This window comes from Enhydra lutris, unplaced genomic scaffold, assembly GCF_002288905.1.
Source record: "Enhydra lutris kenyoni isolate GAN:26980312 unplaced genomic scaffold, ASM228890v2 scaffoldscaffold1, whole genome shotgun sequence".
NCBI classification, from domain to species: Eukaryota; Metazoa; Chordata; class Mammalia; order Carnivora; family Mustelidae; genus Enhydra; species Enhydra lutris.
This window is the reverse complement of record NW_019154085.1, coordinates 94,075,072-94,091,135: the sequence shown is the minus strand read 5'-3', so window position 1 is coordinate 94,091,135 and position 16,064 is coordinate 94,075,072. Positions and strand designations below refer to the sequence as shown.

General features: G+C 36.5%; 1 protein-coding gene across 1 annotated transcript in view; it reads left to right on the top strand.

The window, feature by feature from the left end:
• The window catches only part of LOC111145030 (thrombospondin type 1 domain containing 7B), a 724,800-nt gene that overhangs the window by 172,095 nt on the left and 536,641 nt on the right, over positions 1-16,064 (top strand). Inside the window, exon 3 of the mRNA XM_022499648.1 lies at positions 9,241-9,486. Within this exon, the coding sequence (XP_022355356.1) occupies positions 9,241-9,486 (246 nt within the window). The remainder of the gene's footprint in view (positions 1-9,240; positions 9,487-16,064) is intronic.

Sequence of the window (16,064 nt, the reverse complement as noted above, 5' to 3'; positions counted from 1 at the left end):
GCAGAGGCGTTAACCCACTGAGCCACCCAGGCGCCCCTATTCATGATAAAAATTCTTAATAAATCAGGTATATAAGAAACATATCTCAATATAGTAAAGGCATTATATGAAAAGTCCACAGCTAACATCTTACTCAATAGTGAAAAGTTGGAAGCTTTTCCTCTAACGTTAGGAACAAGACAAGGGTGTCCTCTCTCATCACTTCTGTTCAACACAGTACTAGTAGACCTAGCTAGAGTAATCAGCTAATGAAAAAAAAAGTATCAGAATTAAAAAGGAAAGAGTAAAATTGTCTCTATTTGCTGATGACGTTTTATATATAGAAAATCCTAAAGATTCAGACAAAAAAACCTATTCGGTCAAATCAATGAATTCAATAAAGTTGTAGGATACAAAATGAACATTCAAAAATCAGTAACATTTGTATACTTTAACAACACAATTTTTGAAAAAAATAAGTCAATCCCATTTATAACAATGCCAAAACCAATAAAATGTTTAGGAATAAATTTAACTAAGGAGTTGAAAGATCTCTGTGCTAAAAACTATAAGACATTGATGGCAAATCAAAGAAGACACAAAAATTGTAACAGTATTTCATGTTCATAGGTTAGAAGAATTAATATTGTTCAAATGTCAATACTACCAAAAGCCTTTTATAGATGATGCAATCCCTATCAGGATTCCAATGGCATTTTTTTACAGAAATGGGAAAAAAAATTCCTAAAGTTTATATGGATCATAAAAGACCCCAAAGAGCCAAAGAAATCATGAGAAAGAAGAGAAAATCAGGAGGCATCACACTTTTGTATTTACAGCTATATTATAAAGCTATAGTCCTTGAAACAGTATGGTACTGGCATAAAAAGAGGTAAATAGACCCATGAGACAGAGTTAAGGGCCCAGAAATTAACCCAAATATATATATGGCCAAGTAATATTTGACAGTGGAGCTAAGAATACTCAATGGAGAAAAGACAGTTTCTTCAATAAGTGGTACTGGGATAATTGGGTATTCGTATGTAACAGAATGAAACTGCATCTATATTTTATACCACTCACAAAAATGACCTTGAAATTGATTAAAGACTTAAATATAACACCTGAAACCATGAAAATCCTACAAGAAAACTGAAGAATTAAGCTCCTTGACATGGGTGTTGGTAATGATTTTTTAGATACAGCACCATAAGCACAAGAAACAAAATTTTAAAAATGGATAAGTGGGATTGTATCAAACTAAAAAGTTCTGCACACAGAAGAAACTAATAACAAAGTGAAAAGACAAATGACAGAATGGGAAAAAGTGTTTGCAAACTGTATATCTGATAAGGGGTTAATATCCAAAAATATAAAGAATTCACAGGGCTTAATACATACCTACATACCCCAATTGCAAAATGGGTAAATGACCTGAGTAAACATTTCTTCAAAGAAGATACCCAGAGGGCCACAGGTACATGAAAAGATGCTCAAAAACATTAGGGAAATGCAAATTAAAGCCACAGTGAGTATCACCTCATGTGTGTTAGAATGGTTGTCATCAAAAAGATAAGAGATAACAAATGTTGGTATGGATGTGGAGAAAAGGGAACCCTTGTGCACTGATGATGGGATTGTAACTTGGTATAGCAACTATGGAAAGCAGTGTGGAAGATTCTCAAAAAATTAAAAAAAGAACTAAAATATGATGTATCAATTCCACTTCTGAGAATATATCCAAAGGAAATGAAAACACTAAGTTAAAACGATATTTTCATCCTCATGTTCATAGCAGCATAGTTACAAGAACCATTCATGGACATTGCCTAAGTGTCCATCGATGGATGCATGGATAAGAAATTGTGGATTGTGGGGTGTGTGTGTATCTGTGTGTGTGTGTGTGTAAATATATATACACAATATATATAATGTATAAGATATGTATAATTGGAACTATTCAGACATAAAAAATGAGGAGACCCTACCATTTGTGAAGACATGGATGGACCTTGAAGCCATTATGCTAAGTGAAATAAGTCAGGCAGAAAAGATAAATACTATATGACCCACTTACATATGTAATCTTAAACAAAACCTCAAAGTAAAAGATATCAGAGGGGTGCCTAGGTGGCTCAGTGGGTTAAAGCCTCTGGTTTTGGCTCAGGTCATGATTCCAGGGTCCTGGGATCCAGCCCTGCATCAGGCTCTCTGCTCAGCAGGGAGCCTGTTTCCCCCCTCTCTCTATGCCTGCCGCTCTGCCTACTGGAGATCTCTGTCTGTCAAGTAAATAAATAAATACATCTACCAAAAAAAACCCCAAAAGCAAAAAAACGAGATCAGACTTATGGTTACCTGAGGTGGAGGGTAAGAGAGAAGAAGAAATAGAGGAAGGTGGTCAAAAGATACAAGCTTCCAGTTTTAAGATAAATAAGTACTAAGGATAAATGTATAGCATGATGACTATAGCTAACACTGCTGTATGATATGTAAGGAAGTTAAGAGAGTAAATCCTAAGAGTTCTCAACACAAAGAGGAATTTTATTTTATTTTTTTCTTTTCTTCTTCTGAGAAGATCAGCATTAGCTAAATCTAATGTCATCATTTCACAATAATGTAAATCATACCATCATACTATATGTTTTAAACTTACACAGTGATGTGTGTCAATTATTTTTCAATAAAACTGGAAAAAAGAAATTGAAAGGCATTTAATAGCTTAATTTTATTTTTATTGAGGATCAGAAAGAGAAAAGTTAAATAACTGAAGTATGGTCCTCTTAGTTATATGTTCTAACCTAATATAAACATAATTTTTGTTAAACAAGACATCATTTACCTCAGGTTAATTTGGCCAAGTAAGGAGGTTATGGGAAAAAGGTAAACTCATAATCTTCCAGCTAAAATTTCTCAGTAATGCTTAGTATTCTTTCTTAGTAATTTTACAGTCTTGTATTTTCAAATTTGTCTTCCAGACATTTGAAACTCTGCTTATTTGAATGTCTTTTCTTGCTGAATTTTATATTGTCATAGGCAGCTGACATTTTAGTCCGGTTTCTAAAGTATCCAGGAATTTTATGTAAGACCAGCTAGGTGCCTATTTTTTCTTCATCAGGCTATAATTCTTACTTTCTTTTCAGCTATCCCATTTAGTTTGGCTGGTGGCAGAAAAATGCCACTAGTTTGGAGTCAAAAATCACTGAAATCGATGGCATATATTCTATCTAATTTCCCAAATGTATTCTTTTTTTAAAGAATTTTCTCAGTTTTAGTTTATTTCTCCTCATTTCCCCATTTACCTTTTATTCCCTCGTGTCATTTTCATAATGTGATCTTGCAGTCATTCTCTAAGTTAGAATCTGTAAGCTCTGGAAGCAACTGTTCCCTTGTTAGTCTGCTATGATTTGGGTAAGCTGCTACCATATGGATAGCAGTGTTCTTGCTAAATAATTAGAATTACTGTGCTTCCAAATGGCCCAAGTTAGTTGCAGTTTCACTTCTATAAAAATAACTTTTTAACTATACAGCATATTTTGGAAGTATTAAATTCTATAAATAAATATTATATAATGTAGAATAAGATTAGTGGAAATGAAAATAGTTCTACAATTTAATACTTTACTCATACATGTTTAATTACCTCTAGTTGGTAGTTTTTCCAGGTGTAGGGTAGATTGGGCTCTTCAAGAATTTGTTAACTTACAGATTGGATCATTTTGTAGCTTTAACAAAGCTCTGTGTCAAATAACTTTTCGGGCTTCTTGTTAAATATGGCAAAACGAACATAATCATTTATCACTCCTGTATTCTAGAACCCCACTTAACTAACAGTTAAGGAATAAAAAAGACATAAACTCTCAAGGACAAATATAATAGGAATGGATATGACAGCTAAATAGAAATGTCAACAAATTTTGGGAGCTGGAAAGCAGATGGATGAGCAGTAATTTACCTAGCAGAGTGGAAAAAACTGAAACCTCCCTTCCAGTTGGAAGATCTGCAAGAAGCAAATCCATTTATATGGCACAGATGTACGAGACACAAAGCTATGTGTTTATCACATTTTTGCCTCTACCACAGCACATGGAAAGACATTTCACTGTCGTCTTTGCAGTTCTGTTGGACCTATTTGATTGATTTGGCCAATGAAATGCAGACCGAAGTAATGTAAGCCCTTCTAAGCTAAAGTTATAAATCACTTTTGGCCATCCTCCTACTCTGTCTTTCCTTTCTAAAGGTGAACTTGGAAGCCATGTATTCCGGATGGTGAATATATAAGATGGACACAAGCTGGATGTTTACGTCTTCAGGCAGAGTACCTTCTAGGACAGTCTGCACTGAACTATATACAGAAGGAGAATGACCAGTTACTTTATTAAATCATTCAGATTTCAGGATTTGCTCCTACACTATAGCCTATTTGATTCTGACTGATACAAGGTTCTTGGAAGACTTGACAGATATAGGCACTAAGTAACTCAGAATAAATGTCCTCACTAGGCCTAAAAGTTATTCCTTTACCTGCAGAATGTAGTGTAAGTGTGAAAATCACTCTGATTTGCAGATGGGTTGAAAATCCATGAATAGTTTGTGAGAGGGCGCTGACAGCTCCCTTCCTCCAGTCAGCTTTCATAGAACTAACAGCCAGGTCTCTACAAGGAAGCAAGAGATAAGGGAATTAGCACCCTGGGAAAAAGGTGAACTTCAGTTATTCTGCCATAATGGATAAGCAGTGTGAATGGCCAGTTCACAGGATAGGATGTCTGAATAGTCATTAAGGATGTGAGAAGAATATAAAACTCAATGTAAGCTCAAAAAACAAATGTACTTTCTTTATATTAAAAAAAAAAAAAAAACACCACCACCACCAAAACCAACCAACCAAACAAACAAACTCAAGCCTGATACACCTTTTGAACCTTGTAAGAAGGGAAAAATCTCACAATACCTAGTGCATTTGATTATGTGACTATTTATGGCCCAACTCAGGGCAAATATACTAAAGAAAATATTTTACACATGTGTAGTACAGAGATGTATAAAAAGAGGTTCAATACATAATCCCGTGGATTTGCAAGAAGTTAAACACAACCAAAAAGTATGCTAATGGGAAAATGAATAAATGAATTGCTAAGGACTCATATTGGAATATTGGAATATTACTAATAAAAATGAATGCACACTATCTGTATTTATCAACATGGATAGATCTAAAGATCATTAAGTAAGGAAAAGAATTTCCAGAAATAATATGTTTAATAAAACATTTATGTAAAACTTTTAAAAACCTTCAAGACAATGAATGCTATAGATATTTATGAACATATACACATTTAGTTAAAGTATAAAAACATTATAGAGAATAATAGTTTCAGGATGGTGGCTGTGTCTGGAGAAGAGAGCTAGAGATAGGATTACAAGTGACACAAGGAACTTTACCTGAAATTTTAATTTTTTATTTTATTTAATGAAATCTGTCATAAATATTAACCTTTGCTAGTAAAGTCTAGGAGTATGTATTATATTATTCTACTTTTCTGAATATTTGAGATATCTTAATATTATTTTATTTTACTTTATTTTTTTAAAATATTTTATTTATTTATTTGAGAGAGAGAGAATGAAAGAGAGAGCACGAGAAGTGGGAGGGTCACAGGGAGAAGCAGACTCCCTGCTGAGCAGGGAGCCCGATCCTGGACTCGATCCTGGGACTCCAGGATCATGACCTGAGTGGAAGGCAGCCAGCCGCCCAACCAGCTGAGTCACCCAGGTGTCCCTAATATCTTAATATTATTTTAAAGCAGTAACTGAAGTGTTGATGAAAGGAAGATACTTTTCTGTTGAGTTTTATCTTCTAAGAATTTCTGTCCTTATTTTCTAAATAAAGAGATTTTCCTACATTTCCAGAGGAAATAAGAATTACTATAGTAATTTTTTGTTTCAGTGATTTCCTTTACAGTGAATGCTTATGAAATAATTTACAAATGACAATGTGTTCTGTAAATGTCAAGGAGGTATAATTACCGTAGCATCTTTTTTTAAAAAAGACAAATCCATACTATATGTCTGTATTATTAAAAAGACACACCACCTCCTATGAAAGGACTGATTCCATTTCAGTGTGTAGGCAATGATATTTGTTATAGGCTTTAGTTTAGTAGATTTTTCTACTTATAAAAGTGACTACAACTATGTTGGGTGCAGGTGAGTAAATCACATTTTATTATAGTTTTTTCCTGTAGATAATGAAACTAAGCAGCCAAGAGAGACCAAGGTCATGCTATTGTACTGTGATGCAAAATTCAGGACCCAGATATTTCTTATTCACCACTTAGTGCTTGCCCACCTATTCCAGTAAAATGGAATCTCGAAGATCAAAGTAGACCAGGTACCTCTGTGGTATCTTTTAAGGCTTTTTTTTAAACTAAGAAGGCACATTTGTGAAAATAATGTTAAAAATAAGTGAATATATAATAATTGGAACATATACTCTTCCTAATTCCAAAAATTAGAAGCCCTTTTCAAAGACGTGACAGTCCCTGATTAATCCCTACAATTCCTGGCAGGTCTTGTTATCCATTCTACTGAGCTTGTAGGAAAAGTCGTTTCGGGGAAGATGAGCAACAGAGAGTCAAAGCTGGTAAATGGGAAGAAGCAAACCACCACTAAACCTGTAGACAGAGAACTGCATAGTGTGGGACCCTTGTAAAAGGGAGAGGAAAGTCTGTCTTGGAAATTGAGACTTTTTTCCTAAAAACACACAAATTGAAAAACCCCATTAAATTCCGTATGATGGTGCTAGGGCTGCCTTAACAAAGTATCACTGACTGGGTGGCTGACAATTTTCTTACTGTTCTGGAGTCTGGAACGTCTGAGATCAGTTGGTTTCTTCGGAGCCCTCTCTGCTTGGCTTGTAGACAGCTATCTTCTCTCTCTGTCTTCACACAGGCTTCCTTCTGTGTATGCCTATGTCCTAAGCTCTTCCTAGGACACCATTCATACTGGATTAGGGCCCATCCTGGTGAGCTCATTTTTACTTAATTACTTCTCTAAAGACTCTTCAAATATGCACGTATTCTGACGTACTGACAGTTAGTACTTCAATATATGAATTTGGAAGCCAGTAACAGTTTCTGAAGAGTGAAGACCTATAAACTTCTTCATCAATAGGTTTCCATTGTGTTACATAGCAAAAGAGATGATCCTCTTACTCTACATCCAACCATGCCCAGAAATAATATATTCTGACATAGATGGGGCTTTTTCAAGAGAGGTTCTTCTTATTGTGTCTTTACTCGAAACTTCCAAAATTACATGGGAGTGAGTAATGGCAGTGAGGTCTCTTTTGCCTTTTTCATTCTGAAGGGAATAATGTGATCTAAATAGACTCTATGTATACACACACACACACACACACACACACACACACACACACACGACCAAAGGTTCATCTTATGTTATTATGACTTCCGAAAAAACACACGAATTCTCTGTGCCTTTATAAAGGATATCAATATGGAAATCTCACTATAATTTACATGAATTTGAGCATGTTTTATTCTCTCCTGCCCCTCACCTTCTATAATCCATTTCTCTGTTGGTGGCTCCCTTATCAACATATTTTTGTTTATCAGAAACATGGAATCATTTTAATACATCCCTCTTTTTTAAACACATATAGAAGAACCATTACCAAAGCCTGACTATAGCTCATTACTCCACCAGTTTTCACAGGCCCACTTTTGGAAGTCAGTATTTGAACATATATTGACTTATATTCCTGTCAAAATCATTCTTTTCTTTCCCAAGGTAATGGAGGACTTTCATAGAATAAGGCAATGGCCAACACCAAAAAAATGGGGAAATAAGAATGCCAATTAATATGTGAAGGCTTATCTTCTTATAGGAGTTTAATTGATTTTCCTCCACTTAAAATTATTTAATGCTCAAGTAAATCTGAATTTCTTAGTCCATGATATGAAGTCTTTCCAGACTTACTTTTGAAGAACCCACATACCTAATATTTATCCACTTTCATCTTTGAACTTTATGCTTTATAAATGGACAGATTTTTGACAGTTGACAAGTTGGCTTTTGCTTACCCTGTTTGGTGTGCATGTAAATGTTTAACCCCAGTTCTTGGTGGTTTGGGCTTCAGGGTAGGGTGGGGGTGGTGGACTTGATTTGTAACATTTGTTGATTTCTGTTATGTAAATACTCCTGCCATGGCCAATTTTAAGCTATCTGCATGAAATCAGCTAGCTTGCAAAATTCCTAAAAATTTATTAGTTAGTTCTTGTGAAACAGTACCTCTACTGCTTATAGAACACTGGTTTCCATCCTCACAAAATTTTATATCAAGGCTCCACATATGCTATTTCATTGATCTAAAATAAAATAGTCTTCCTTCTGTGCCAGAGAAGTTCCCATTAATCTTTAAAAGAAATGCAGCTCTAATGTCCTTCACTCTTAGAACCTCCCCCTCAGTCCCGCCCATCCCCCCAGCCTTCCTAAGTGGTCCATCACTGCCTCATCAACTTTCCCCCTCATCATTATAAATGCTTTTATGTTGAAATCATCAGATTATCCCATTATGCTACCTTCTTATTTATCTGTTTCCCAATTAGATTGTTAGTATTAGATAGCTCCTGAATTTTGCAAATAAGGAAGTTGATGCTCAGAGCCTCACAGTGTGGGGAAAACATGATACCACATTTGTTTATTCTTCTTTTTATTTATTTTTTATTTGTTTTATTTTTTAATAGTTACCTGTATCTTTGTTTGACCGTAGACAAATGGTTTAGCCTTTCTGAGTCTATTTTCTGCAGGTGGAGATAATAATATGTAAACACGTGAGATTGTGGTGAGAAAGTACCTGTGAGATGCAGCACAGTGTGTGACACCTGGGAGCCTGTCAACAAATGGCAACTCTAGGTTATATCAGAGTTGAAGGCAAAGGAGAAGAGGCTTGGTTATTTCTGATAATGCTTCAGGCAAAGTTCAGGGTGGGCTCATCTTACATGTGTATCTTGCTAGAGTGAAATAACTTCACAGTTTCAGATAAGATAGCGCATGCAATCTTAAAATGGATGTTCTTCATTATTTTATCATGATGCCTCTAACATTTTTTTAAAGTCCTTTTGAAAGTTCATATCAAATTTTAGGTTGTTTCTTTTTTTTTTCCCTTATAACAGGCACCTCATAACATTGGTTGCATTTGTTTAATTTATGCCCTATGGTTTTTTGCTTCTGTTCTTTCAGCCTTTGCATGCAAGACTCCTTCCCTTTGACTGTCCAGTCTTGCATCATGCCAAAAGATTGTGAAACCACTGAGTGGTCCTCCTGGAGCCCCTGCTCCAAGACGTGTCGTTCAGGAAGTCTCTCACCAGGATTTAGGAGCAGGCGCCGGAATGTGAAGCACGTTGCTATTGGGGGTGGAAAGGAGTGCCCTGAACTTCTCGAGAAAGAGGCCTGCATTGTTGAAGAACTCTTACAGCCATGTCCCAGGTATTGTGTGTTCTTTGGCATGAGTTTTCAGTGTTCTGTATGACCTCATTTTATGCGGGGTAAGGATGTTAACAATACTAACAGTAGCTGTGACTCATAATTGTTGAGTCTTTACTCAGTATTGACAGCCACACTAAGCAGTATGGCACAGTGGGTTAAGAGCATGGACTGTGTTGATTCCCTGGGCTCTAATCCTATTTCTGTGACTTTCTGAATTTGTGAATTTCTGCAAGTAACTTAAGTCTAGTGCCCTAGTTTACTCATCTACTAGCAGTATGTACTTCATTCAACAGTTGGCACATGATAAATGCTTAGTAATCATTGCTTATCATTACCTGACATGTCACACCTGAATTTTAAGATAACCTAAAAAGCTATTCATAACATCTTCATTTTGCAGATGAACCTGTTGATGCTTAAATAGTTTTTGAGGTTACATAGATAGTGGGTGGCAATACTCTGATTCTAATGCAGTTCTGTCTCAAAAGGTTACTGTAACCTTATGGCCTCATTTCTAATACACAGTCCATAAGGAGCCAGAGGATGTTGGGTAAAATCTTGACCTTGATTAGTAGCTGTATTGCTTATATTTTGCCTGGCTATATGTATAGCCCTTGGTGAAGACCTCCAGTGTATTTTTCTCTGGATTGTTGGCTCATGTGGCTAGATTTGATAATGACAGAAGTCATTTGGGACTACCTAGCTATTCAGAAGACTTCTGGGAATAAATCTGTGGTAATTCCTGCTGGATGGCTGCCCTGAACTCTATCTGTTAAATATATAGCTATTTTAAAGATTTTTATTTATTTATTTATTTATTTATTTATTTGACAGACAAGAGATCACAAGTAGGCAGAGAGGCAGTCAGAGAGAGAGGAAGGGAAGCAGGCTCCCTGCTGAGCAGAGAGCCTAATGCGGGCCTCGATCCCAGGACCCTGGGATCATGACCTGAGCTGAAGGCAGAGGCTTTAACCCACTGAGCCACCCAGGTGCCCTATATAGCTATTTTAGATAGACCTTTTTTTTAGTTTCTTATAGTTTATAAGATTCGAGAATTCCTTTCCCAATGAAAAGTAAAATGAGGCAAAAAAAAAAAAAAAATACAGCTTCTTGCAGAAATTAACCAAACAATTAATCAAACTTAACAGGCATTGTTGATGGGCTTAGCTATTCCTTACATCTGAAATAATATGTCAGGGCTGGAGGAATCAAGAGGTAATTTCATGTTGTCAGAATCTTAGCCACTCACTTCCTCCACTTCACCATTGAAATCAGTGTAGACTCAACTCCTTATGTACTGACTGTTCATTTTTTACCAATATGACCCCTTAGAGTCATAACACTCCATACCTCAAAAGCAGAAGAGGTAGGTGTAGTTTATGATCCTATACAGATTAACTTGGTCTCACAGAATTCTCCCTAGTTGTGTTGAGTATGTGTCCATTCTTTAAAAATACTGATATTGAGGAAAGAATGAGACTGGAAATGACATAAAACCTGAGATCTTTGTTCTTTTTGATTTTGGATAGACTTGTATTAAAATTGCATCACCATCGTTTATTAATTGTGTGTTTTTGGGCAAGCTGTACAACCTCTCTAAAGCATTTCCTTCCTCAATAAAATGTGTCTATATTATACTGCCTGTGTTGAAGATTGAATACATATATTCTAGGTATGTAAAATGTCAGTCTCAGTGCTCAACACATGGGAGACACTACAAAGATGGCAACACTTTTTGTTGCTGTTTGCAGGTGTGTTCATTTCCTCCAGAAAGAGAATCCCTCCTTTCCTTGCAGTAATTTAATGAGATAGGAAATTATTTCTGTGTAATGTAAAATCTTTTTCTCTATGGAGGCATAGTTCAGAAGGGTTCTCAATGTTAGGCTTCCAGAAACAGAATCCGGGTTTAATAATAAGCTTGACATTGATTCCTTTTTCCTTCATTCCTTTCATGGAATGGATAGTGCCCTTTTCCAGATACTGATTTATATACAGACCTCCCCTCTCCCTTTTTTTCTCTTTGTTAAAAATTATTTCAATTCTCTTGGGAGTCAGAGAAGTTCCTGTGTGATGATCAGGAGAAAGTTGAATTGCATCTACATTTTTAAAATAATGACTACCTTTTATTGAGTACCTACTGTTCGCCAATAAGTATGTCAAAGTTTTAACAAAGATTATTTAGAAGAACATTAAGTTTATCATCAAAATGGGACACATATAGTAAAAGTGATGTAGATCGGTAGTGTTCAGATTCAAATTGAAGTCTATTTGGCTTCAAAATCAATATTCTTTTTATTACTTTCATGATAGTCATAGTAAAGACACATATCTAGATCAAGGTATGTGTACACATAGCGTGTGTTCATATGTATGAAGTTTTCTAACAAAATAATGTGGAATGGTAGTAATTCAAGATGTATCCAAGATGAATTTCTATATTGATCTTCATTTGATTGGACCTTAACATCTGAAAATAGGTCCGACAAATTTCAATGGCAATGAACCTGGCCCTCTAGTTCTGGTGTTTGGAAATGTTACTGAATTTGACATTTTTAAAAACCGTCTCAAATAGTGAATTTGTAGGAAATAGGAATCCTTGAAAACTCACTGAATACCAACCAGGGTTTCCTAGGGAGAATGATGTGTTGTTAGCTACTGATTCCAGGAGAATGCATAAATAATAACAGAATTAACATTGGCTGACACTCTTATTTGTCTGAAATCTGAGCTGTGGCCTCTACCACAGGAAAGCATAAAGGCTGTGTACTAAGTTTGTTTCTAGCGTGACATTGGTGACTAAAATTCATTGTGAACAAGGGAAATGGAAACAAAAATCTATTAGGGAACAAAAATGCCCATTTCTCCTTTCCCAGAATTCACGAGCAATTCCTATACATCAAGCAATCTAATTCCCCATATTTCTCCCCAGCAGGAAAATGTACATTTCTGTGACTTTGCATAGTGTTTTTTTTTTTTTTTCAATCTCCTAGAATGCAGTTTGGCTTTTACCCTTCCACCATCTGTGCTGTAAGAGACATGTTCATCCATTCAGTAAATGTACCTTGACCTCTTGGTTACGTGCCAAACACTATGTTTAGTTCTTGTGGTACCTCAGAGAACAAAATAGTCAAAATCCTCTCCCCTTCATGGGGCTTAAATTTTAGTGAAGGTATACCAAATAAATATAATAAATAAGCTATATACTGTGTGTATGAGCTGTGGGAGAAAAAAATACATTAGAGTTGCTGTGATGCTGTGATGTGGGTTCAGCTCAGGTTACAGAACTAGACAGAGGCATTACAGAAGCCTCATTTGAACAAGCAGGATGTGGTGGGGGAACTTGAAGGAAGTGAGGAAATTAGCCTTTCAGATAACTAGGGGAATATTCCATGAAAAGGGAAGAGCTAGAGAAGTACCCTAGGTCCTACATACTAATATTGCTCAAAAAATCCTTTAGTTGCCTGGTTTTGGGGCTACTCTTCTTACCAGCTGGACTCCACTGGTCAGCCTTTTATCTCTCAACACTATGAAGGCTAGTCCCTGAGGTGTGATCCAATGAAAGGAATGGTCACCAAGAGGAACCCATTCTGGAACTGCTCCCTGAGACCAGAACACTTTGGAAGTTCCTTGGGGGCAACTGGCTTAAATAAACTTGAAAGGAGACAGAAGCTAGTCTATGTTATGCTACCATGGTAAGTTAGAAAACTGTAAAGATGTTGGCATAGTACAGCCTTATGTTTGTTTCAAGAGTTTGTTTTTAACCAAGACATTTATAGACTCCAAGAACCCCCTTCATTCTGCATTACAATCTGCTTGTAAGTTTATGCCCCCTTCCAGCATAACACTAAGCACTCACATTGTATATTATGAGGTGGGCTTAGAAATGAGAGAGAGGATGCATCTTCTTGTCCCTTGCCACCTTTTCTCTTGGTGTGTTTATCTCCTGTCATTAGGCATCATGATCTTGGGCATTTATGTCATTCTCTATCTCCAAACATTGAAAGATACGTGTTTTATAAACTACCTTGGTCCTTGTGTTTTTTTTTTTAATGTCCTCATTACCATCTGAAGTATTAGATCCTACATCTCAACTCAGAAGATGGTGAAAAGCATTCTCAGGCAATAAATAATAAGGTGGCCCTGTTTACTAGATAGTATAAGGAAAGAATTTTAAATGCTTAATGTCAGATAACTGAGGCATGACCTGATGCTGGAACAGCGGTGGCTCCAGATCCCTTGTGTTGCCTTAGAGGCCCATTCTGGCTAAAGACACTATAACATACAAGAATATAGGAAAATGTCAGTGTCTTTCTTGGAAGTGACACCTCAGATGACCCACCAGCATCTTCCACTACTTCACCAGGAGACAACAATTTTCATGCAAAAATGGCTGTTCTGTCTCTTAAATGATCATTTAGAATCTGAAATTGAATATAAGACAGTACCACTAAAAGGTGACAGTGACCAATGTAGGCTAAAACTCCTATGAGGATCTGAAGGCAGGGACAATTACATGTACTACGTGATGTAACTGTACAGAAAAGCCCATTTGTAAAACATTGTTTCAACTCTTGGATCTGGCACTGAATAGCTGGCTCTTGTAACCCATCCCTCCTTGTCTCTGCTATGTATGAATTTATCCTTATTATGATCTATCTGTGCAGACTCATACAGAGAGTTGTATCTGGGTTTCCTGCAGCCTACTTTGATTTGTTTCTATAACAACCTGCTGTGGCCAGCCTGTTTGTCCCTAACATCTCTTTGAGGCACTAAACTCAACTTTAGATTTTTCTCGATAAAATTCTTTTTCTTTAAAAAAAAAACAAAAAAAACTCTGGGGATTCATTGATGGATATTTATGATATTGAAGCCAAGGATAGAGCTAAGGAAAAGGATGGCAGGCAAAACTTGGCTTGGCTATTGGCCTCCTTTGCCCATTGGAACTGTGTCAGTGCTGGAACAGGGTTGGAGTGTTGTGAAGAGATGTGAACACCTGCTTCAGCCTGTCACTGTGCTAATTGCTGGAGAGTTCAGGAAACAGAAGACTTTCAGTCTGTGTTCACTTAGTTCGTACATCTTAAGAATCTTGAAAAAAGATCCTCTTTGAATTATGATGGAGTTACCACTTGAAAAGTTGAAAAGATTATAAGTAGAAACCTAACCTACCAAGCATCATAGCTTAGCCTAGTCTATCTTAAATGTGCTTAAAAAGCTTATATCAGCTTATAGTTGGGCAAAATCATCTAACCCAAAACCTCTTTTGTAATAATATTGAATATCTCATGTAATTAACTGACTACTATACTGAAAGCAAAAAACAGAATGGTTCACAGAATGGGTGCAGGTGTATCTGTAATTTACCCTTGTGATTACGTGGCTGATTGGGAGCTACGGCTTATTGCCATGGCCAGGCACCACGAGAATATCAGACCACATACTTACAAGTGAAAAAAGGTCAAAATTCAAAATTCAAAGTATGGTTTCTACCGAATGTGTATCACTTTCACACCACCACCAGTTCAAAATTTTGTTAGTTGAGCCTCCATAAGTCAGGGACTCTCTGTAACATTACTCTTTAAAGACTAGAGTATCCAGAACAGGATCGCTATATTCTTTAAGAGTGTGTTTTGTTTTGTTTTGTTTTGTTTTGTTTTGTTTTGTTTTGTTTTAGGATTTTATTTATTTATTTGACAGGCAGATAGGAAGAGAGGCAGGCAGAGAGAGAGAGATAGGTAGAAGTGGGCTCTCTGCTGAGCAGAGATCCCGTGCGGGGCTCAATCCCAGGACCTTGAGATCATGACCTGAACTGAAGACAGAGGCTTTAACCCACTAAGCCACCCAGGTGCCCTTTTAAGAGTGTTTAATAGTTGGTAATGTTCTTACAAATGTTCCCATACCTAGGAATGTGGGTTTTTGTTTATTTACCTTTTTCCCAGAATGCGTAGCACTTACAAAAATGCCTGGTTCATTGTAAATGCTCAGAAAACAATGAATGAGAGAATGAACACTTGTATGTAGGGCAGTTCCAGAACAAGATTATGCACAGGATACCTTCTTCCATGATTCTACTTATTATATAGCGTGTGTGAAGGATTCAAAGTCATTTCTTTTAAAGAGGAGCTGATATTGGCCTCGTCAAGGAGATTAAATAAGAACATCTACCTAGGGCAGGGATGGACACATGAAGCTTGATTTGACATGGTCCCCAATGGCCGCCTTGCTTCTGCAAACAGTATGTCTGGTTTTCCAGATAAGAAGTTTCTGTTTTCATTAGGTTATAAGAGCAGCTTGGGAAAGGGTGAGGGATGAGATCACAGTCTGAATTTGTAAAAGTTTGCCTTCCAGAACAGAACGGCATGCCTATCATCTACCACATCTTCTGTATTTTCCCGTTGGTCATCTACTACAGCACTAATACCCTGTACATCATGGGAACTCAGTACATTTTTGAAATGAATTAATGGGCTCATTAAGGTTGCTTCCTTTTTTTCCCCCTCTTTTCTTTCTCTCTCTCTCTTTTTTTTTTTCTTTTTGTAAACTGTTTTAATTAAGCAGCTTTCCTATAGCACTTGAGGAGG